General features: G+C 36.2%; 1 protein-coding gene and 1 long non-coding RNA gene across 3 annotated transcripts in view; one reads left to right on the top strand and one right to left on the bottom strand.

The window, feature by feature from the left end:
- ttc39a (tetratricopeptide repeat domain 39A) overlaps nt 1-25,898 on the top strand; it is a 58,362-nt gene that overhangs the window by 27,332 nt on the left and 5,132 nt on the right. For both annotated transcript variants that reach the window (XM_049486055.1, XM_049486056.1), the window contains 15 exons: nt 5,021-5,152; nt 6,220-6,263; nt 6,504-6,571; nt 8,122-8,186; nt 8,446-8,545; nt 9,831-9,896; nt 10,020-10,128; nt 11,039-11,106; nt 12,208-12,267; nt 12,423-12,584; nt 16,987-17,078; nt 18,640-18,760; nt 19,564-19,675; nt 21,358-21,472; nt 23,541-23,657. In XM_049486055.1, coding sequence (XP_049342012.1) covers nt 5,021-5,152; nt 6,220-6,263; nt 6,504-6,571; nt 8,122-8,186; nt 8,446-8,545; nt 9,831-9,896; nt 10,020-10,128; nt 11,039-11,106; nt 12,208-12,267; nt 12,423-12,584; nt 16,987-17,078; nt 18,640-18,760; nt 19,564-19,675; nt 21,358-21,472; nt 23,541-23,657 — 1,431 coding nt within the window. The remainder of the gene's footprint in view (nt 1-5,020; nt 5,153-6,219; nt 6,264-6,503; nt 6,572-8,121; nt 8,187-8,445; nt 8,546-9,830; nt 9,897-10,019; nt 10,129-11,038; nt 11,107-12,207; nt 12,268-12,422; nt 12,585-16,986; nt 17,079-18,639; nt 18,761-19,563; nt 19,676-21,357; nt 21,473-23,540; nt 23,658-25,898) is intronic.
- Nucleotides 19,600-20,953, bottom strand: LOC125806155 (uncharacterized). The gene is made up of 2 exons (XR_007441455.1): nt 20,660-20,953; nt 19,600-20,619 (listed from the first exon to the last, which is right to left on the bottom strand). It is a non-coding gene; the product is annotated as an uncharacterized LOC125806155 (long non-coding RNA).

The following is a 25,898-nucleotide window of genomic DNA, read 5'->3' as shown; positions in this document are numbered from 1 at the left end:
TCCACTCACTTTTTTAAGATACTAAATATTGTACTGCAATATTGTGCTGTAATGCAATTCACCCCATTCAAACTGTATATGAGGAAATGTAGGAATTTGTAAGAATATGTAAGAGTTAGAGCATCAGAGATCTTCCTGTAGACCAGCTGTTGTTTCATGTAGGACATCTGATTGGATTTGGGCAGCCTGGTCTGTGATGACACACAAACACACACACACACACACACACACACAGATCAGCAGGCCTGCTTTGCTCATCTCTACGACAGTCAACAACACCAGCACAAGCCCTCCAATTCAGAGGCTAATTCTCAGCTAAGTGTTTGTGTGTGTGTGTGTGTGTTGAGCTGCTAACACACACACTGAGACTGAGCTCTGCTGACATGTAGCATTCACGCATTCCATCTTGTAAAGGAGAACTCTGGTGTAAAATTAACTTTTGTTGTAGTAAAACATTATAAAAGTTCTTATCTTTGTTGAATAGCTCACCTCCGCTCTCCCACAGCTTTCTGACATCCAGTAATTTTAAGCTTTTTGCCCAGCACTCTTTACAGTGACCTCTTCGGGGCATATTTTGCCCCGATAATTTGTTTTTTACACCGTTATCCAGCTCAAAGTAGCTCCACACCTCCTTTATAGAATCCAGAGAGTCCTGACATTTAAAAAGTGCACAACACTGTTTACAACTCCTAGTGTTAGCCTCAGCTCCAGGCGCCGCCATCACTGTACTGATAATGACTTTGCATGAGATAAGGTTATGCTACGGTTTAACAGTGCTTTACATCAATCAGTGTACAGCTCTTAAAATGATGAGTTTCTTTGGTTTTACCAAATTAAAAACCTCTGGAATATAATCAAGAGGAAGATGGATGATTACAAGCCATCAAAACAGCTATCCAAAAGCAGTGTGTAAGACTGGTGGAGGAGAGCATGATGCCAAGATGCATGAAAACTGTGATAAAAAACAGGGTTATTCCATCAAATATTGATTTCTGAACTCTTTTTTGTTATTTCAGCTATTTATTTAAGTTATTTCTCATTTTCTGTAAATAAATGCTCTAAATGAAAATATTTTTATTTGGAATTTGGGAGAAATGTTGTCTGTAGTTTATAGAATAAAACAACAATGTTCATTTTACTCAAACATAAACCTATAAATAACTAAATCAGAGAAACTGATTCAGAAACTGAAGTGATCTAGTGGTCTATTATTTTTTTCCAGAGCTGTATATACTAATATACAATAAACAGACTATAAAAGTCTGCTGTGTACAGATCATACTGTGTGATCATCAAAGACACTCATTATTACACATTACGTCATTTACTTACTGGAAGAACAGAAAACCCATTGACTGTAATTGACACTCACACAAACACCTTACCATTGTGTTCTGTTGTGTATTTTAAACAATCAACAGGTTTTCTGTTCTTAACTACCATTCAGTAAATAATCATGTCCTCTAAAGTTACAGACTATTCTAATTCTGTTGCATATTCTCTTATGGAACTTAATTAAACTCAATTATGTCATTTATAAACAATAATACTAAAGTTTTAGGAGTTCAGAAATCAATATTTGTTGGGTTTTAATCTTAGCTTTCATGCGTCATGAGATCATGTTCTCCTCCACCAGTCTTACACACTGCTTGATCTTATGGGTGATCTTATGTCACTCTTAGTGGAAAAACTTGCATTGTTGTTTCTAAATGAATATGAACTTGTTTTATTTGCATTATTTGAGGTCTGAAAGCTCTGCATCTTTTTCTTTATTTTGACTATATTTCATTTTTTGCAAATAAATAAATGCGTTAAATGAGAATATTTTTATTTGGAATTTGGGAGAAATGTTGTCTGTAGTTTATAGAATAAAACAACAATGTTCATTTTACTCAAACATAAACCTATAAATAGCAAAATCAGAGAAACTCAAAGTTTTTTTATCCATATTTTTTGCATTTTTAAGCAATACTTTGAATTCTTGGTCTCTAGAATTAGTCTTATGCCAAAAGTCATGGGACATGAGACTAATATTGTGTCCTGTCACTTTTTCTATGTCCAATTTAAGCTAAATAAAAAGCTGAACTGAGCTTTGGGATATGTGTTTGGTGTCTCCTGCATCAAATCTGGATGTGATTTGTCTGTGCGCATGGACAATTCTAGCCAGACGCTGCTGGTCATGATCATTAGAGGGATTGTTTGGATAGCTTTTAGCCCTTAATAAATGAAATTATCATTTCAAAAATGCTTTTTTATTATTTTTTTGTTAATTTAAAAACCAAAAAATACTTTTTTACGGCACTTTATATAAATATGTATATTCTTAATAATGTTAATGTTTGTGAATTTATTAAGGACTTTTTAGAAGTTTTAGGTAGAAGATGTTCTCCAGTGGAAGTGAGCTGTCAGCTTCTCATTGGCTGATTGTCTGACCTGTGGTATTTGGAGGGTTTTCATTGGTTATTGTTTTTGTTTTTAAACAAAATGTATTTAAATTGTGATTTAACCCGGATGAAGGCCTGAGTGCTGAAACATGTTGGTACTATATTGTATTTTTAATAAAAATCCAGTAAATCTTCAGTCAGCGAGTGTTTCAGCTCTGTTTTATCTGTAGGTCAGTTGATTTGTATGAAATTCTTAGTGCTCTGCTCTCTGTGCTCTCTGTGCTCCGGCTATATTAAGCTGTAACAGTGCTTATAAAGGTTTTTCGTGGTGAATAGAGGTGAAATGTGAGCCATGCAGACGTTCAGCATTCCTTTGTGTGCGTCTGTCTGCCTCTGCAGCATTACTCCTGCTCTGTTTCTGAAGGCCGGGCCGGGTTCGACTGGTTTAACCAGTAATCCTGCTGCTGAGTATTTTTGGACCTGCAGTATCACATTCTCCCCTAATTCACACTGCTCTGCTTTTTACACAACCCAGCGTGAGGATTACTGATGACGTGGATTAGCTTTAGCTTATCTGATCAGAGCTAAAACACAGCACTTTCTAAAATTTACATTAAATCAAATTTAATACAATTTTAATATGTATTAGCAGGGTGTTCTTAATAAGGGCTGATCCTTATAAACTCTTATATTCATTTATATTCATTTATCTATAATAAAAAAGACAAAATGTCTTTAGTCTTTAAGCTTTAATCTCCCAGGTCTTAAATGTCAACACACAAACAGTACACTGCAAAACAATTTGCAAAAAAAAACTAGATAAAAAAAAATATATATATATATATAAATATATATATATATTAATTAAGACGTTTATGCTTATTTTAACCATTGGCCAGTTTGAATCCCGGGCCGTGTTAACTAAGAAAGAAGCCAGAAGGTAACATAGACATGAGGACACCCTGAAATAGAGGTCTGCACTTCTGTCAGAATATCTAAAGGCGTGGGACAGAATTTATTGGTTATTGGTGGGAACGGGAGTTTAATCAATCCAGGAGATTTTTAATTTACTACATAATTAGAATTTTCCTGATGAACGGACCAATAGAAACTCTTCAAAACGACCTGAAATAAACTCTTTTTACATTGTTTTCCATTGAAAGTTTTAAAGTTTTTTTTCCTCTCTCCCGTAATGTTGCTTGTTTTTATTGGACAGCGAAGATATTTTCTTTTTTATATTAAATTTTATCTATTTTTATTCCTGAATCAGTCTCTTTATTCAGTGTACAGGCCTAAATCCCCCTCTACTACAAGATTTAATGCAAGCAACAAAAAAAAAACCCTCAAGATCTTACTGATCAATATAAATATAATATAAATATAAATTAATCAAAGCGGAGGATGTACCAACAGACACACAGGTGGGCCAAATTCAGCATCTCCAATTCACCAGACGGCATGTTTTTGGACTGTGGTAAGAAATGGGAAAACTCTATCCAGCACTATATTGTTGTTTTAATACTTAAGTAAATTTTAGGCACTGAATTTAATCAATTAATTTCATAGTAGGACTGAAAAACAAGTGATTTGTTTGGTGGGAGCGGGCACTAATAGGACTAAAACACGTGATTTTTGACTTGAGCAGGTGGTAATGGGACTAAAACAAGCGGAAACCGGTGGTAATTTGAACAAGAAGCAATTTTTGCCAGGAGCAGGCAGTAATGAGACTAAAACAAGTGTGAGTGGACGGTAACAGGACAAAAACAAGTGAGAGCAGGCGATAATGGGACTAAAACAAGCGATTTTTGGTGAGAGCGGGCGGTAACGGGACTAAAACAAGCGGGAGCAGGCAGTAACAGGACTAATACAAGTATTTCTTGGCAGGAGCGGGCGGTAACGGGACTAAAACAAGACTTTTCTGGCAGGAGCAGGCAGTAACAGGACTAAAACAAGCGGGAGAAGGTGCTAAAGAGACTAAAACAAGACGTTTTTTGCGGAACAGGCAGTAACAGGACTAAAACAAGCAGGAGGAGGTGCTAACGGGACTAAAACAAGCAGGAGCAAGCAGTAACGGGACTAAAACAAGCGGGAGCGGGCGGTAACAGGACTAAAACAAGCAGAAATATGCGGTAACGGTACTAAAACAAGCGGGAGCGGGCATTAACGGGACTAAAATATGCGAGTTTTTGCTGAATCAGGACTAAATCAGGACTAAAACAAGCAGGAGAAGACAGTAACGGTACTAAAATAAGGATTTTTTTTGCGGGAGCAGGCGGTAACGGGACTAAAACAATCTATTTTTGACTAAAACAAGTGGGGAGGGCAGGAGCGGGATTAAAAACGTGGTCCCGCACAGACTTCTCCACGGAAACATGACATCCATCCACTCCAACATCCACAAACCTGAGTGAGTGTGTGCACGCAGTGGAACAGCAGCACCAGTATCTCAGTTTTCTCAGTTTAATATGTTGATTGATGATTGATTGTACAGGGTGTTGTGTGTAGTAGTGATGAGTTGTGAGTTATACTGTAGTTGTTGTGTATTAGGAACAGGTCTCTCAGCCTCTGTCTGTGTTGTTTTGTTGCAGTCTTAACTCCGTCATTAATGCGTTTTCTTGCTTTGTGTTTTCTGACAGGACTAAAGACAGCATGTATCACGCGCTCACGTACGCCACCATTCTGGAAATGCAGGCTATGATGACGTTTAATCCAGAGGACATCCTGGCAGCTGGAAACACCATGAAAGATGCTCAGGCTGTGTGTCAACGGTAATGAACTGATATATCAGTGAGAATTACAGTGAATACAGTCTCTATTGTATCAAGGACGGTTGAGACTTCAAATAGAGTGGCTTGCAAAAGTATTCATAGCCTTTGATTTTTGTCATTTTACAACCACAAACGTAAAATCCTAATACATTTTTTTTTTTTTTTTTTAGATTTTAAGTGATAGACCAACACAAAGTAGCACATAATTGGTACAAAAATAGCACAAAAATGCTACATGGTTTTCACAATAATAAAAAAAAAATTATAGGAAGATTTGTGGCTGAAAATAACACTGCTCATCACCCTAAACACATTATCCCCACTGTAAAACATGGTGGTGGCAGCATCATGCTGTAGAAATGCATTTCTTCAGCAGGGACAGGGAAGCTGGTCAGAGTTGATGGAAAGATACAAGGAAATAAATACAGGGCAATCCTGAGAGAGAACCTGTTGGAGGCTGCAAAAGTTTAATGTTTTTTTTTTTTTTTCCTTTTTTTTTTTCCTTTTTTTTTTTCGTACAGAGTAAAGTGTTCCCAACTATGAAGGAACACATAAGGAATCATGTAGTAACTTAAAAGTGTTAAACAAACCAAAATACTCTGTGAAGAAGAAGTATTAAGTGCTCTCATCTGGGGAGCTGTTAACTTGTGGTTTATGAGGCTGGTAACTCCTGATTAACTCCTGCTATTCCTTTCCTGGGGCGGTCCCGATGAGGGCCAGTTCCATCAGTGTAACGGTTTTGATGGTCAATGTGACTGCACTTTTTTCTTAGTCATTTTTTAAATTCTTTATTGAGTTGAGTAGTTGTTGCTTCTCATAATCTGGATTAGAACATTACTCAAATATTCACTATTCACTGTATACCTGTAACTCTACCTCTTCACTACTTTACTTTAACTGATGCTCTCAAACACTTTATTAAGAGACAAGAAATTCAAGTAATTAACTCTTGATGAGTTCAGCACAGCTGTTAACTGAAAGCCTGAATTCCAGGTGACTCTACCTCATAAAACTGACTGAGAAAACTGTATATTATGTTTGATTATTTTGTGGCTTTTCTATTTCAGGCATCGTAAGAAGTCTTCCTTCAACAGTAAAGGCTTTACAGAAGGTCAGTGTCTGCTCATCTTTAACATCACAACACACACACACACACACACACACACACACACACAGAGGAGATACTTGTTGCCTGGTCTTCATTACTTCACTGTGGGTGTGTATTGCGGAGACTATATGAAGCACAGTCTGTGTTGATTTAGGCCTATTGTTTAAATGATTATTATAATTATTGATTAATTGACTGCTTGATTGATTGATTGATTAATTGATTGATTATTTGTGTCTCCAGAGGAGCTACATGCAGAAGTGTGTTATGCTGAGTGTCTCCTCCAGAGGGCAGCACTGACCTTCCTACAGGTTGGTATCACTTCTCATCACATAGTCTGTCCACTAATGATTGTTATGCCTTATATACTGTACTAATACTTTTATATTAAATTATAGTAAATGTAATCATTTGAATTAACTCAAAATTATGTTAGTAATACTTGTATTTTATGCCCATTAAAAAAAGGAATCAAATCTTGCAGTAATTTACTTGATAAGAAATAAACTCTGTTCTATACTGTTAAAGTCAAAAGTTTGGACACACCATAAATTCCATAGCTTTTTTAATCATTTTATATTGTTTTGCATTGTAGACTAATATTAAAGTCATCCAAACTATGGCAAAATTAACACATGGAATTATTTAGCAAACAAAAAACAATGTTATGTTAAACACATCAGAATATATTTTATAATTTAGATTCTTTAAATTAGATTATTGCTTCAGTATATAGCTGTGCTGAACTTGTTTAGATAGATAGATAGATAGATAGATAGATAGACAGACAGACAGACAGAAAGACAGACAGACAGACAGATAGATAGTTAGATAGATAGACAGAAAGACAGACAGAAAGACAGAAAGACAGACAGACAGACAGACAGACAGATAGACAGACAGACAGACAGACAGACAGACAGACAGACAGACAGACAGACAGACAGACAGACAGACAGACAGACAGACAGACAGACAGACAGACAGACAGATAGATAGATAGTTAGATAGACAGACAGATAGACAGACAGATAGACAGACAGAAAGACAGACAGAAAGACAGACAGACAGACAGATAGATAGTTAGATATATAGATAGTTAGATAGACAGAAAGACAGACAGAAAGACAGACAGACAGACAGACAGACAGACAGACAGACAGACAGACAGATAGATAGATAGTTAGATAGACAGACAGACAGACAGACAGACAGACAGACAGAAAGACAGACAGAAAGACAGACAGACAGACAGACAGACAGACAGAAAGACAGACAGACAGACAGACAGATAGATAGATAGATAGATAGTTAGATAGACAGACAGAAAGACAGACAGAAAGACAGACAGACAGACAGACAGACAGACAGACAGACAGACAGACAGACAGACAGACAGATAGATAGATAGATAGATAGATAGATAGATAGATAGATAGATAGATAGATAGATAGATAGATAACTTTATTAATCCCAGAATAAAGGTCAGGTATTACAGTAGCACAATTACACAAAGACCAAAGAACAATAATCAAAAAGCAGAAAATTATCATAAATAGGATGAGAGATATAGGCTATATAACAGTATGAAGCTATACGCTATATAATAACAAACAAAAAGAGTTAATTACTTGAATTTCTTGTCTCTTAATAAAGTGTTTGAGAGCATCAGTTAAAGTAAAGTAGTGAAGAGGTAGAGTTACAGGTATACAGTGAATAGTGAATATTTGAGTAATGTTCTAATCCAGATTATGGCAAAAATATTACTGATTGTTCCTTTAAAGGACAGCATGCTCAGTGTGTTTAGTGTGTTTAGTGATTAAATCCTCTTCTTTTTTTCTGTATAATCTGTTTCTGCAGGATGAAAACATGATCAGTTTTATTAAGGGTGGAATTAAAGTGAGGAACAGCTACCAGATCTACAAGTAAGTACAAATACAGGAATTTAACAGTCATCGATGATGCATTATCACCCACAGTGGACCAACAGCAGCAATAGCAACAATTAAAAAAAATTTGATTCCATGTTATATTTTTAGTTTATTTGATAATAGAAGTTGGGTAACTAAAGCCAGGCAGGTGGCAGAACCTGAACAGTGGGCAGCTGGTTTGTGGCATGTTTTTTAAGTCCAAAAAGATCTCACAAAGTAAAGAATGTGTGTTTTTGTGTTTTTTTGTTCTCAGGGAGCTTCACACAGTGCTGAAGTCTTCAGCTTATGTTCAGGGTGATAATCACGGACACTTCGAGGGGGGAGTGAAGCTGGGAGTGGGAGCGTTTAATCTGGTGAGTGCTTTAATATCATTTATTCTGCCTGGATTTAATTAAGCAAATAAGTGATTATGTTTCACCTGGCAACAAAAACCTCAAGTTTTTATAACCCTAACTGATGCAGAAAGTAGCTTCTCATTTGTTAAAACCAACATATGGAAATACTCCTGAACCCTGTGGTTGTGGAGATGATGTTAATCTGTTTCAGAAGGTCAAAGGTTGTTGGCATGCATCAAGCAGAGAATCTACTAAAATCAGTTTTAAAACTATCTAACACATTATAAAAAGTGGAAGGACAGTGGGAGAACATCATCTTCCAGGAAAAAGTATTCAGTGATAGTGATTGGTGATCACTTAAAAACATTTGATGAAATCAAAAGGTAGAAAAACAGAACTAGAACTCAGGGATATGTTGTTTAATAGTGAAAGTAAGAGCTTTACCACATGCTCTGCAGTGCAGTGAAGCGAGTTTGAGGGATTAAAGGGATAAAACAGCTGTGTAGCTTTAGGAAAAGCACTTATCAGTGAAGATAACCAGCTAAAACAGCTTCAGTTTGCTTGAAATCATAAATATCATGGACTCTGAAGCAATGGGATTGATGCTCCCATCATGCCTAGTGTCTGTTGTACAAGCCTGTGGGGGCAGTGCGTTGATTGGGGGGTTGCTTGGGGAGAAATTAATGCAGCTCTGGACAGAAATAAATGTTTAAAATAAAATAAATTGCAAAAGCTTATCAAATAGAGCTGTGGAAAAAAATGACAACACCTAAAAACAATGAGTTTCTTTGATTTTACCAAATTGAAAACCTCTGGAATATAATCAAGAGGAAGATGGATGATCACAAACCATCAAACCACCAAACTGAACTGCTTGAATTTTTGCACCAGGAGTAAAGCAGCATAAAGTTATCCAAAAGCAGTGTGTAAGACTGGTGGAGGAGAACATGATGCCAAGATGCATCAAAATATAATTAAAAACCACCAGGGTTATTCCACTAAATATTGATTTTTGAACTCTTAAAACTTTATGAATATAAACTTGTTTTCTTTGTATTATTTGAGGTCTGAAAGCTCTGCATCTTTTTTTGTTATATCAGCCATTTTTGCAAATACATTTTTCTGTAAATAAATGCTCTAAATGAGAATATTTTTATTTGTAATTTAGGAGAAATGTTGTCTGTAGTTTATAGAATAAAACAACAATGTTCATTTTACTCAAACATAAACCTATAAATAGCGAAATCTGAGAAACTGATTCAGAAACTGAAGATTATCATTTTCCATTTCTTTTTCCTGGTAGATGCTTTCTCTGTTGCCCACCCGGACCCTGAGGCTGCTGGAGTTTGTGGGTTTTTCTGGTAATAAGGTGAGCTCAATTCACGCTTTCTTGATGTGTTTGTGTGCTTTAAATTATATGTTATAAATATAAATATAGTACAGTAACGTCTTGTAATACTGTAATAAGTGTGTGTGTGTGTGTGTGTTGTAGGAGTTTGGTCTCCTGCAGCTTCAGGAAGGTTGTGCTGAGCGTACATTCAGATCATTTCTGTGTAACATGCTGTTACTCTGCTACCACACGTTCATGAGCTTCATACTGGGTGAGACGCCTTCATTATATACATATAATTATAGAATATACAGTGCTGTGAAAAAAGTATTTTCTCACTAAAGATTTCTTTAGTTTTTTATATATTCTCATACTTTTTTATCATAATTTTTTCATCTTAAAAAACAAACTTTAATATCAGACAGATATAATCTGATTTAAAATACAGTATGAAGCAGTTTTTATATGATAATTTTATTTATTAAAGGAAAAAAAGAGATCTATACAAACCAACCTGACCCTGTGTGTCCTGTAAATCTAATAACCTGGTTGTTTAACCGCAGTCAAGCTTGTGAAAGTCAAGTCTTTCACATCTCTGTGGAGAAAAAAGATCAGTTTTATGAGGTAGAGCCACCTGGAATTCAGGGCTTTCAGTTAACAGCTGTGCTGAACTCATCAAGAGTTAATTACTTGAGTTTCTTGTCTCTTAATAATGTGTTTGAGAGCATCAGTTAAAGTAAAGTAGTGAAGAGGTAGAGTTACAGGTATACAGTGAATAGTGAATATTTGAGTAATGTTCTAATCCAGATTATGAGAAGAAACAACTACTCAACTCAATAAAGAAACAAATTACTTAAAGAAATAGTGAAGGTCAGTCAATCCGAATAGAAGAATTTCACGAACTTTGAAAGTATCCTGAAGTGCAGTCACCAACAAATTAAAGACCGTTAAAAACTAAATTAAAATGATGAAACTGGCACTCATCAGGACCGCCCCAGCAAAGGAATAGCAGGAGTTTCCTCTGTTGTACAGGCTAAGTTCATCAGAGTTACCAGCATCAGAAACCTCAGCAAGTTAACAAATAGCTCCCCAGATAAGAGCTCGTAAATACTTGTTTAACACTTTTAAGTGTATGTTCCCTTATGTGTGTATATATATATATATGTGTGTGTATGGTTTAGGAACGGGGGAAGGAGACGTGGAGGATGCAGAGAAACTGCTGCAACCGTATCTTAAGCGCTACCCTAAGGTAATTCCTGGTAATAAACACCACTAGAACTCTAGAAAATATTGATTATACCACACGCTGCAATGGGATTGGCTAAGAGGTATTCTATGAGTGCCGTTATCAGCTGGTAATGCACTCTAACCGAAGTGCTCCACGTATTACTCCGCCACATACAGGTAACCTAGCAACAATGCAGCGCTTACAAGCCAAACAGCGCAGCTACAAACAGAAACTATTTTTACTGGCAGAGTTTTTATAACAGATCCTGTTTTCTCCTCCTTTTTAACTCTTTAAAATTGTTTATTAAACAGCAATAATGGAACTGTGGTATAATCACAATAATACACTCAAGGTTCGTGCCTTCGACCGCAGCACAGCAGTGCCAATATTGCCATATTTTTTTGCACTATAAGGCATACTATTAATAAACTATTTATCTATATCCTGGTCTATTTTCATACATATGGCGCACTGGATTATAAGCCACATTTTAAGATAAACTATAAGGAACTAACTAACTAAATTAAGCTAAGCTACGTAAACAAATCTGTAATAAAAACAGTCAAACGAGTGCTGGATGTTAATCTACACAGATTTCTCTCCTGAAAATTGTTTATTTGGGTGAGTAAAGTGCTTCTGTTTACTACAGTAATATTAGCTTTCCAAATTTCTCCAGCACTAAGGCTGGATCATTAGCATTAGCATTAGCATTAGCGGCTATCCACTCGAGAAGTGCTAGCCGGGGTTAGGAGCAGGCTACAGGCTAAGAATAATCATCTCTGAACAGGGAAATAGTGGTTAGCAGCTAATGCTAAAGCTAATGCTACTTCAGACCTGGTGCTGGAGATCTAAACTGAAACTCCTGTATAACTCTGTACTTCAGCGGAGTGGCTTTACTGCTCCTTAATACCTGACTGGTAGAATTCATACATAAGGAGCACTTGATTATAAATCGCACTGATGATTTTTGGAAACTTAAGGTATTTTAAGTGCACCTTGTAGTGGGGAAAAGTACTGTACATGTTATAGCACTCCCTCTCGTGTATTATTGCCTAATTTACAATGCATCTTTGTAATTATTGTAATGAATTAAGTATCCATCCGTTTTAATTTCATTTGTAGGGATCCATCTTTCTGTTCTTCGCTGGTCGAATAGAAGAAATTAAAGGAAACCTGGATGCTGTGAGTGATCACCTCTTCATTTTATACTCTGTATTTACCTAAAAAAAAAATAAAAACAGACATTTTGTATTTGTTTTTCTTCAGTATTACATATGCAGACAGTATACTGTAGATAATGACAGTGTGTTTATTAATGTTTCTACTCTTTATCTCAGGCTATTAAACGTTTTGAGGAGTGCTGTGAGGCACAGCAGGACTGGAAACAGTTTCATCACATGTGTTACTGGGAGCTGATGTGGTGTTTTACCTATAAGCAGCACTGGAAGATGGCCTACTTCTACGCAGACCTGCTTAGCAAAGAAAATGCCTGGTCTAAGGTGGGAACACATTATATTTACCTCACTTAAAATCCTTTAATTTTACTAAAAATCATCAGTGCACCTTATAAATGAATTTCACCAGTCAGATATTAAGGAACAGTAAAGCCACTTTTTTAATAAAGTTTCTCCAGCACCAAGGGTGGAGCAGTATTAGCAGTATTAACCTCTAACCGCACTAAGCGCTAGCTCTTTTTCTGTTCAGAAGTGAGTATTATCAGCCTGTAGCCTGCTGCTAACCCTGGCTAGCAATTCTGGAGCAGAGAAGCTTAGTGCAAATAAACGGAGGCGCTTTACCCAACTGTTTAATAAACAGTTTTCAGGAGAGAAATCTGTGTAGATTAACATCCAGCGCTTGTTTAACTTTTTAAGAATTACAGTTTTATTTATTTAGCTTAGCTTATCTTATCTTAGCTTAGCTTTAATTACTGCACCACCACCACCCAGCAGCAAGACCTGCTGAAATAAGAAGGGAAACATGGCAACACCCCTGTTCCTTACTACTGTTGCAGAATGCGCCTCATAATCCGGTGTGCTTTATGTATGAAAATAGACTACAAAATAGACGTTCACTGATATACGCTATCGTCGCGGTCCTATGAAAAACACTCATCTCCATTTTTGTCGATTTTTAGTTTACTGCATAATTTAAACAGACAAACAGTCCCTTACACTGTGCCAAAATTTATTGATGAACGGACCAATAGAAACTCTTCAAAATGACCTGAAATAAACTCTTTTTACATTGACTTCCATTGAAAGTTTACAAGGTTTTTTCTCTCTCCTGTAAAGTTTTTGTTTTGGAGATAAGTGTTTTTCATTGGACAGCGATGCTATGCAGTATTTACTGCAGGACTGTAGTACATTACTGTAATACAATCCACTGTCCAATCAGTAAACGTCTTCCACACAGACCCGTCTACTGAAATGTTCTCCTGAATTTCTCCTGAACTTTGAAGTTTAGCCGTTAGAACATTGTGTAAAGAGTCTGTGATTTTAGTAACGGAAAGTCAGTGGTGATCCCAGTGGGGAAACAGTGCCGGTTGCCTCAGGATTGTGATGTAAACTTGCAGCCAGTGGAGTTTCAAACAACATCTTGCGTAATTTTCCAGTGTATTTATGTGGTGCTGGAAGCAGACAGAGCTTTTATTTTATAATATGAAGATAAATACAGCTGTAAATACTGTATATCAGTAGCAGTTACAGATCTCAGAAGTCTGTAATTGGGCAAATTAATGTACTTTATGATGTAACCACAATTAAATATGTAGTCTTTAAACATTAATTTTTAAGTTTTTTTAATTGTTCTGTTTTTTAGTCTACAGTGCTGTAAAAAAAAGGATTTGCCCCTTTTGTTTTTTTCCTTTTTTCGTACTTACATTTTTCACATTAAACAACCTTTAATATCAGACAAAGAGAAACTAAGTAAATATAAAAAGCACTTTTTTTAATTGATGATTTTATTTATTTAAGAAGAAAAAAAACTCTCCAAACCAACCTGGCCTTATGTAGAAAAGTAATTGTCCCCTCTTCTTGAATTACCTGTGAATTACTATTTTTTTTTATTTGTGCTCAAAGCAGACAGAGCTTTTGTTCATTATTGTGATAAATAGTGCTGTAAATACTGTGTATCATTATAAATTACAGATCTCAAAAGTCTGTAATTGGGCAAACTTAATTTACTGTATGATCTAACCACAATGAAATGTGGAGCTCTTTAAATAGTAATACTGTTTTTTTAGTCTACAATGCTGTAAAAAAAGTGTTTTTCCTTACATATTTCTTTTGTTTTTGCTTTTTTTATCATATCATTTTTTTATCGGCAACATTGTTTTACCTAACAAATACTGATAAAGAGTGACCAGATGCTATTATATCTATACATACTGAATTAACTAATATCAGCATCTGATTTTAAATAAAATAAAATAAATAAATAAAAATCTGTTATTCTGTTAATGGGAAAAAAAACCAAATATTAAGTGCTTTTTACAAAAAGAAACATCTGTTTTAAATGCTCTTCAGATTAACACTCAGATAAATTTTCTTTTTTTTCCCAGTTTTGGCTCAGATCTGATTGTTTCAAGCTTGTGTGAATGTGCCAAATCTGATTTTCCTTTTAATCAGATTTGAGTCACTTTCATATGTTGTCCTGAATCGTATACATATCCGATCTATAAATGTGAACGGTCAAATCTGAATTCATGCATCTTTATTCTTTTTCACATTAGCATTAGCATTAGCTTTACGTGCTTCTCTCTCTTATCTCTTACACTGCATCTCTTGGTGCAGCTGTGCAGCTATAGCTGCAAAAAACAGCAAAAGTTTTTGCTGGGTTTTTTTTTTAGTTCTTCTGATAATTTTTAAATGTTAAAATAAACTATTGTTTCCTTATAAGGACCATTTTACTTGCAAAAACGACTTTCTATACAAAGACAAAGTTTAGTTTTTATACTTGTTTGGTCCTACTGATCCCACATAGATATGATAAGTTAAAAATGCACACCAAGCGAACTTTCGGGTCTCAGGAGGATATTATATAGATGTATTAAACACAGAGTGATCTATTTTAAGCGTTTATTTCTTTTATTGTTGATTGACGATTATGGCTTACAGCCAATGAAAACCCCAAAAATTTGTGTCACAAAAAATTTGAATATTATATAAGGTCAATTGGTTCTTTTGGTACAGTGTGGGAAGTGTGCCAAGTCCTGCTGGAAAATGAAATCTGCAGGTCCAGGAGGCCTTTTTTCACCTCCTGGTCCTGAGCATGAACTTCAGAGCAGCTGTTTACTGTTTCTCCACTCCAGCAAAAGATGCTCCACACATGAGCTGCTAACTCATCCATTTATAACCCTTTATAAAGATACGAGTCTCTCCTCTCTCTAATATGAGGGTTTTTTTGTTGTTGGTGAAGAAGGAGACCAGTGATGTCAGTAATGCGTTACTTAGTAACGCGTTACTCTAATCTGACCCTTTTTTTCAGTAACGAGCAATCTAACGCGTTACTATTTCCAATCCAGTAATCAGATTAAAGTTACTTATTTAAGTCACTGTGCGTTACTCTCTCTCTCCACCTCATCTCCTCCACACACACACACACACACACACACACACCGCTCCCTTACCCATTCACCCTCCGCTCTTCCCCAATCACACGCGTCTCTCTCTCTCGGCGTGTCTTTAGTTTCCGCCCGTTTTCGTTTTTCGCCAGTTCTCTTTATTAAAGCCGAGTCCCAATTCACTAGCCAGGGCAGCGGTCTGCCACAAATTTGATTGGCAGAGGAGAGCATTTAAAGATTTTACACCACACGTGATTGGAAGTTCACTGTGGCGCAGAGCGCACATACCGTAAAGACAAGAAAAGTTCCGGTGCTTTAAATGAACACTGTCAGAATTAAATCCTTCTCAGTAGTTGGGTCCGGTATGGGTCCGTATTGGACAATGTCTGGGTCCGGACCCTGACCGCAGTCTGCAAATATGTGATCCCTGGTCTAGACCATATACACGGTTCTGTTTTATAAAACCACTCCCTGCTGCCCTGCAGAGAACAACAAGTTCAATATTCAGTTTTACAGTGTTAAATATGTCAGGTCAAGAAAGACTTTCATTATTTTATATATTTTTTATAAAAACAAGTATTTATGTTTAGTAAAATCAAGAAAGACCATATTTTATTTTTTATTAAAAAATATATTTATGTTAATTTTTTTTATTTTTATAAAAAAAAAACGTATTTTTTTAGGAAATCGTTCAACTTAGAGATAAATTGTTGCTGTTAAAAATGCATTTTCCAATAAAGGGAGTATTGGCAAAACTGGTTATAATGTTTATGTTAAGGCGGCGGGAGGGGGTGTCTGCAGCTGCTGAAAGTAACTAATAAAGTAACTTAGTTACTTTTAAAATCAAGTAATCCATAAAGTAAATAAGTTACTTTTTAAAGGAGTAATCAGTAATCAGTAATCGGATTACTTTTTCAAAGTAACTATACCATCACTGAAGGAGACGTTTATACAGGTATCAATGTGCAGCATGTGAGACGGTGTTTCAGGTGTTTCAGATTCTGTGTTCACATTACACACAGATACAGATCACTTACATTTACAGTGAATGTGAACCGTCAAGGTAGACAAATCTGATCTGAGCAAAAAATCAGATTTGAGCTTGTAATGTGAACTCAATAGGGAAATTCAACAGGGAAAGTTTCCCTTTGAGCTTTCTTGTATTTTTCCTGCACTAATTTTCCTTTTCTGTATTTTATACACACTGAATTAACACAGAAAGCTTGTTTTACTATACTATCAGACGCAGCTTCACGATTGACCTAATGCCAACAAGAGCATCTCCTAACACTGTTACGCTTCTGTTTAACCTGCAGTTTTTGTAAAACTCTTTCCCTCAGGCCACGTACGCGTATATGAAAGCTGCCTACCTCAGCATGCTGAGTCGAGAGGAATGCCAGCCGTTTGCAGAGAGCGAGGTGGCATTGTTCAGGTAATGACAAGCTAAAGGGCCTAAAGAGAGAGTGTGTGTGTGTGTGTGTGTTTGTGAGGTACAGTGGCTTGCGAAAGCACTTTTTCACATTTTGTCACCTTACAAACCTTTCAAAAACCTGTATTTTATTGACCATTTATAGACCAACACGAAGTAGTACATCATTGTGAAGTGGAACGAAAAATAAAAATCTGTAAAAGTATTGAGCCCCCTTTACTTTGAAACCCCTAAAATAAATCCAGTTCAATTAAGTCCCTTCAGCATATTATATATTATAGTGCAGCTGTGTGTAATGTACACTTAGTATAAGTACAGAAGTTCTGTGAAGGCCAAGATCAAGGATCTCACCAGACAGGTCAGAGATAAAGTTGTGGAGACGAAGACTTTAAAGCAGGATTAGGTTATAAAAAAACATATTTCCAAGCTTTGAGCATCCCAAGGCGCACTATACTTCAATCCATCAAAAAGTACTCTACTGCTTCTTCAAACCTGCCAAAATGTGGCCATGATCCACCCAAACTGACAGATCCAGCAAGGAGAGCACTGATCAGAGAAGCAGCCAAGAGGACCATGGTCACTCTGGAGGAGCTACAGAGATCCAAAGATCATGTGGATCAGGAGAATCTGTCCACAGAGCAACTATAAGTCGTGCAATCCACAAATCTGGCCTTTATGGAAGAGTGAAAGAGGTGCAAGAAGAATACTTATGTTGAAAGAAATACATAAGAAATGCTGTTTGCAGTTTGTAGTTTACCAAAAGCCATGTAGAAGACACAGCAAAGTCAGACGAGACCAAAGTTATGTGCTGTAGCGCTACATGTTGTCGGGATGCTTTTCTTTTGAAAGAAGATGGGAAGATGGATGGAGATAAATACAGGACAATCTTAGATGAAAACCTGTTGGAGCCTGCAAAAGACTTTAGACTGGGAAGGAGATTTATTTTCAGCAAGGCTTTCTTGGTCACATGACATCGCAGCGTTCAGTAGCTCCTCCATTTCCACTTGCTGTTGTGTTTTTTAACGTGGATCTCCGTGGAAACTGTGGCGTGCCCAAAGTGTAATTACGGTGCGCAGCAGTGGACAAATAGCTATTTTATTAAACGCGAGGAGACGAAACTCATAGATGTGGATCCGGACGGGACTAAAATTACCGGAGGAGCACGAAGTTTAGAGAAAAACAGTAGATAATTCAGCCTGTATTTTTTTTATCTCAGAGGACGTCTGAGGAAAAAAACACGTACATGATTGTTCTGGACGGGAATAAAATCACAGAGGATAAAAACCCCAGAACCCCCTGAGAAAATAATCACTTCTGGATAGGGCTAATGTTTGATTAGCCACTGTAAATGTGTAATAATACAAAAAATAGCCCATTCAAAAAAAAATAATGAACAGAATCCATATATGTACGACTCGTTGCATTTTCTATCATTCAGTATCTGAGTATGTAATGTTTATAGCGTAGCTGTAATATAAGTCCATTAGCACGGTGCTAGTGGTTGGGTAAGTGGTTCAGTGGTTCAGAATAAAGTACATTAGTGACCTTTACTGTGTTTCTGCAGGCAGGTTCCCGGGCTGAAGCAGAAAATTGCTGGGAAATCTTTACCCACCGAGAAGTTCGCCATCCGCAAAGCTCGACGCTATAATGTAGAAAATGCTATTCCCCTCCCAGCTCCTCCACTGGTCAGTAACTCTGCATCGTCTTATGTTTAATTGGTTTATAAATGAGAATATACAGTATCTGTTATATTAGTTATAATGAACATTGTTGTTTTATTCTATAAACTACAGACAACATTTCTCCCAAATTCCTAATAAAAATATTGTTATTTAGAGCATTTATTTGCATTTACATTATAATGATTTACATTATAATGATGAAACTGGCACTCATCAGGTTTGCCCCGAGAAAGGAAGAGCGAGAGTTTCCTCTGTTGCACAGTATTTAAAGTTTATCAGAGTTACCGTTTCAGAACCTCAATATAAGAGCACCTACATACTTCTTCACAGAGTATTTTGGTTTGTGTATCAGTTTTAAGTTACTACATGATTCCTTATGTGTTCCTTCAGTCTGATAGATCTATTCATTTACTATGTAGGAAAATATGAATAAATAAATAAATAAAAAGACTGAATGATTAAGAAGAAGGTGAGTCCAAACTTATAGTGGTATGTTAATATTAGTAATATATAATAGTAATACAGTGAGTAATATACAGTATCTGCCCAGGCGTAATGTAATGAGTAATATAATGAGTAATATTATTTGTGTTGAGACGTGGTGAAAGCTCAGTCTGAGTGTGTGTGTGTGTGTGTGTGTGTGTGTGTGTGTGTGTGTGTGTAGGACCCCTGTGAAGTCCCTGTGGGTGAAAGTGTTGACAGATTAAACAGCTGAAGGCTTGTAGAGCCGGACTCGTGTTTTTCACAGTGTTTATATTCTGTGTGTGTGTGTGTTGTGTGTTGTGTGTTGTGTGTGTGTTCTGCAGGAGATGATGTATATCTGGAACGGGTACACGGTGATCGGGAAGCAGAAGGAGCTGACTGAGGGAATGCTAAAGACTCTGGATGAAGCTCAGCAGAAACTCGAACAGCATCCAAGTACTGCTGCACTCCCGCCAAACACCAGCCTGCAGAATACTCCTATACTCCTATACTCCTATACTACTATACTCATATACTCCTATACCTCTATACTCCTATACTACTATACTCATATACTCCTATACCTCTATACTCCTATACTACTATACTACTATACTCATATACTCCTATACCTCTATACTCTTATACTCCTATACTTCTACACTCCTATATTCCTATACTCCTATACTACTATACTCATATACTCCTATACCTCTATACTCCTATACTACTATACTACTATACTCATATACTCCTATACCTCTATACTCCTATACTACTATACTCATATACTCCTATACCTCTATACTCCTATACTACTATACTACTATACTCATATACTCCTATACCTCTATACTCTTATACTCCTATACTTCTACACTCCTATATTCCTATACTCCTATACTACTATACTCATATACTCCTATACCTCTATACTCCTATACTACTATACTACTATACTCATATACTCCTATACCTCTATACTCCTATACTACTATACTCATATACTCCTATACCTCTATACTCCTATACTACTATACTTCTACACTCCTATATTCCTATACTCCTATACTCATATACTCCTATACCTCTATACTCCTATACTCCTATACTACTATACTCATATACTCCTATACCTCTATACTACTATACTTCTACACTCCTATATTCCTATACTCCTATACTACTATACTCATATACTCCTATACCTCTATACTCCTATACTACTATACTTCTACACTCCTATATTCCTATACTCCTATACTCATATACTCCTATACCTCTATACTCCTATACTCCTATACTACTATACTCATATACTCCTATACCTCTATACTACTATACTTCTACACTCCTATATTCCTATACTCCTATACTACTATACTCATATACTCCTATACCTCTATACTCCTATACTACTATACTCATATACTCCTATACCTCTATACTCCTATACTACTATACTTCTACACTCCTATATTCCTATACTCCAATACTTCTATACTTCTATACTCCTATACTTCTATACTCATATACCTCTATACTCTTATATTCCTATACTCCTATACTGATATACCTCTATACTCTTATACTCCTATACTCCTATACTGATATACCTCTATACTCTTATATTCCTATACTCCTATACTCATATACATCTGTACACTTATATTCCTATACTCCTATAGTCCTATACTCATATACCTCTATGCTCCTATACGCCTATAGTCCTATACTCCTATACTCCTATATTCCTATATTCCTATACTCCTATACTCCTATATTCCTATACTCCTATATTCCTATATTCCTATACGCCTATAGTCCTATACTCCTATACTCCTATACTCCTATATTCCTATACTCCTATACTCCTATATTCCTATACTCCTATATTCCTATATTCCTATATTCCTATACGCCTATAGTCCTATACTCCTATACTCCTATACTCCTATATTCCTATATTCCTATACTCCTATATTCCTATACTCCTATATATATATTTTTCCAGAGCTGTATTTGCATTTTTCATACATTTCCAATTTTTTTTCTGAATTGGGGTTATATTGGGGTTGTATGTATATATTTTAGCCAAAAAAAAAATTATATTTGACTTCGCCTGGTTTCTCCTGCAGGAACAGAGTTCTCTATAGATGACCAGTGTGTGGTGAGTCTGCTGAAGGGTCTGTGCCTCAAACACTTGGGTCATGCAGAAGAGGCTGAGCACTACTTCACTCTCGTCCTCTGCAAGTAAGATCTCTTTAACTCGTCTCATATAGTTTTTGCTGCCAAGAACAAAAGCCTATTACGCCTTTTAATGTTGATAATTTAATTTGGGATGCTCTAGACTGTTCCCTAGTGTTTCAGCTGCATATATGCTGATTGTAAATGAATGTATTTTTAGTAGAATGTAAATACATTAAAGAAGTTTAGTTGGACTGGAGTTTGTCTGGAGTTCTCTTGAGTCTCTGCACGGATCATCTTCATACTAGACTACACACACTCACTGGCCGTTTTATTAGGTACACCTTGCTAGTACTGGTTTGGACCCCCTTTTTCCTTCAGAACTGCATTAATCCTTCATGTCACAGATTGAACAAGATACTAGAAACATTCCTCAGAGACTCTGGTTCATACAGTCATATGAAAAAGTTTGGGCACCCCTATTAATCTTAATCATTTTTGGTTCTAAATATTTGGGTGTTTGCAACAGCCATTTCAGTTTGATATATCTAATAACTGATGGACACAGTAATATTTCAGGATTAAAATGAGGTTTATTGTACTAACAGAAAATGTGCAATATGCATTAAACCAAAATGAAACTGGTGCAAAAGTATGGGCACCCTTATTATTTTATTGATTTGAATACTCCTAACTACTTTTTACTGACTTACTGAAGCACAAAATTGGTTTGGTAACCTCACTGAGCTTTGAACTTCATAGCCAGGTGTATCCAATCATGAGAAAAGGTATTTAAGGTGGCCAATTGCAAGTTGTTCTCCTATTTGAATCTCCTCTGAAGAGTGGCATCATGGGCTCATCAAAACAACTCTCAAATGATCTAAAAACAAAGATTGTTCAACATAGTTGTTCAGGGGAAGGATACAAAAAGTTGTCTCAGAGATTTAACCTGTCAGTTTCCACTGTGAGGAACATAGTAAGGAAATGGAAGAGCACAGGGACAGTTCTTGTTAAGCGGACATAAGAGCATCGCGCAGTTTCTGCAGATTTATCAGCTGCACATCCATGATGATCCACGAATCTCCTGAATGTTCCACCACATCCCAAAGCTGCTCTATTGGATCTATGAGATCTGGTGACTGTGGAGACCATTCAAGTACAGTGAACTCATTGCCGTGTTCAAGAAACCAGTCTGAGATGATTCTCTTGCGCTTAATGAAATGGCGCATTATCCTGCTGGAAGTAGCATCGGAAGATACAGGTACACTGTGCTCATAAAGGGATGGAGGACATGGACAGCAACAGTAATACTCAGGTAGGCTGTGGTCACTGTTGACACGATGCTCAATTGGTACTAATGAGCCCAAAGTGTGGCAGGAAAATATCTTCAAGACATTTGCGCACACATAACTCACTGAGCTGCTGGATATTTTCTGTGATATTTTCAGACCATTCTCTGTAAACTCTAGAGATGATTGTGGGTAAAAAAAAAAGTTTCTGAAATACTCAGATCAGCCTATCTGCCACCAACAACCCCATTGTTCAAAATCACTTAAATCACCTTTCTTCCCCCATTCTGATGCTCGGTTTGAACTGCAGCAGTTCGTTTTAAATGCAGTGAGCTGCTGTCATGTGATTAGCTGTTTTGACATTTGCGTTAATGAGCAGTTGGACCGGTGTACCTAATATTATGGCAGATGAGTGTACATCTGCTATGTTCCTGCTGGAGTGTAGGCATGACGTGTGCAGGTGTGATGAAAAAAAAAAGAGGCTATTTTTATGTAAGGAATAGAAAGTCCAAATAATTGTGTAAAAAGTGTAAAAATAATTACTTCAGTAAAGTACAGATAACCAACATTTCTACTTAAATAAGGGAACAAAGTTCTTGTACTTCATCACTCTGAGACACCTCTGAGAACAGCTGAAATGAAACCTGGTTTCAGGCTGATTGTTGAGATGATGTTTACAGTAGAATTTCCCCCCAGTTCTCCTACACTAATGGTAGAGAGTGAGGAGGAATGTTGTGTTTTATAGCTGGAGGAAGCTGGAGATGACGGCTTACACAAACCTCATGTTCCCTGACCAGCAGACTATTACTGAAAACATGCTGTGTTTCCTCTCTTTTACCCCCCAGTGAGACTCAGATCAAATTTGACCACTACCTCGTGCCTAACGCTCTGCTGGAGCACGGCCTGCTGTGTCTGGAGCAGGGCAGGAGAGAGGAGGCCATTAAACTGCTGGAGATGGCAAAGTAAGCTTTATATTCTCTAATACACGCCTTTTATAACACATCATTTACCATATATTACTTCAGAAACTTCAGATTCTCTCTATGTATTTAATGTTAATATATTTTTAATATGTCTTTTTATTTGTAAAATGTAATTAAATGAAGGAAATATCCCAGAGCAATTCATAAATTACTTTATTACAAATGCAGAGATTCATAAATATTTAACTCATCAGTCTTCAGATCTTCGTCTTCCTAAATGTCTCTCTTGTAGAGGTCAATTCTCAGTAAGATAAAGGGGATAAAACTGTGGAATGATTTTAACCATTTGCCAAAACATGTTTATCGATAAAACACTATAGAATATGTTTAAAAGATCATTTGATAAATGTATTGTAACGATATATGTTTTTGTGTTATAAAGCTGGAATTTGATATTCTTTTGTTGAAGTCACCTTTGTTATAATATATTTTTTATATTATTTAGGTAGAGGTTTTATATAAGACCATGTTATTTTTTTCCTTTACCTGCATGCTATTAACCCTCTTTGGCACAGTGTCGCTCTCAGGCAACAAACTGATTTTTTGATTATTGCAACTTTCATTACCATACCATTCCATTCCAAACCATACTTACTTACTTATTTATCTTTAATATGATATTACATGGCACATCTATATCCATAACGATGGGGTGTACAGGTGGGTCATATATAAAAAAATACGTATATGTGCAAGAAAAAGTAGATAAGTAAAATTGGCTGTTTATATTCTTTCTATATGTTTTACTCTAAAGCTTTAAAAAAATATATTTTGTGTCTTTTTTTGTGCAAAAATAAAATTCATATTCAAATATATCTAATCCCTGCCTTATTGAGTAGATATACAGTATATTCCATATTTATGCATTCATTGTAATTATTTTGTTACAGTTTAAAGGAACATTTAAGGATTATATTTTCTGTTGTATCAGCAAAGCTTCAGCCAGTATTTTTTTATTTGAGCTGTGTGTTACGTCACAGTAATCTGTATGAGTTGTAGCCTCCAAATCTGCCCACTGCCGATCATTCCCCCAGTCCCATTTCCACACCCGCGGCTGCCAGGTATAGAACACAGTAGCATGCAAACAGTGTGCTGCAGGTGAGATGGCTATTGTTCTGCTGAACAGGCAATCACTGGGCTTCAGCAATGTTGCTAACCATAGCTGGGTAATTTAACATTACCACTTGCGTAGTAGAGATAGGCATTTGGTTTTAATACAGGTGAAAAAACATGATGAAGTGTTGGTTAGATCCCCCTCTAATGGAGAAGTTTCCACCATTAGATTAAATGTGATTTTGTGCCCATTACAATATGATAAACTGTGTTTAATGATGCAAGACAAAATTATCAATAATGGTACAAATTCTTCCTCCAGTCGGAGTGTGTCTAGATGTTATAGAAATCAAGTTTGGGCTGGCAGTCTGAACGTAGCTTTAATGGCAGAGTGTCAGGTGCTTGTGTGCTACACATATATCATTTAAATCACTCACAAATGCAGTAAAAGATATAATAAATAAATAAATGATGCGTGAATGCATTTTATAACATCTTTGACCATTGTATTGACACCTTGTACACTGTTGACTTTTTAATTTATCTAAAAAAAAATATATAGAATATCATTGAAAAGTTACTTTATTTCAGTAGTTCAGCTGAAAATGTGAAACTCATTTATTCTCTTGAGACCCTTTGTCCTCTTATGAGGACATTACATTTCTGCATTTCTGCATCATGATTGAACATTTTTTAAAGCGTTAACCCTTTGTCCTCATATGGAGACACTGCCTGTATCATCTGGTGGTCACATGACAACATTACTCTGATTAAAAATAAGATGGTGGGAATCCCAATCACAGGTTTCTACAGCCAGTCCAGACAGAAACAATGGCCAGGCAAAAATTAATCCAATTTTACGTTTGAAACTACTTATACTTACTGTAAAAAGTACAAAAAAAAATGTTTTTGGACTAATTGAGTTCTTCTGATAATTTTTCAAATGTTAAAATGAACTATTGTTTCCTTATAAGGACAATTTTACTTGCAAAAACGACTTTCTATACAAAGACAAAGTTTAGTTTTTATACTTGTTCGGTCCTACTGATCCCACATAGATATGATAAGTTAAAAATGCACACCAAGCGAACTTTCGGGTCTCAGGAGGATATTATATAGATGTATTAAACACAGAGTGATCTATTTTAAGCGTTTATTTCTTTTATT

This window comes from Astyanax mexicanus, chromosome 12, assembly GCF_023375975.1.
Source record: "Astyanax mexicanus isolate ESR-SI-001 chromosome 12, AstMex3_surface, whole genome shotgun sequence".
In the NCBI taxonomy this organism is placed as follows: Eukaryota; Metazoa; Chordata; class Actinopteri; order Characiformes; family Acestrorhamphidae; genus Astyanax; species Astyanax mexicanus.
Note: the sequence above shows the minus strand (reverse complement) of the source record. Positions and strands in the feature narration are given on the sequence as shown.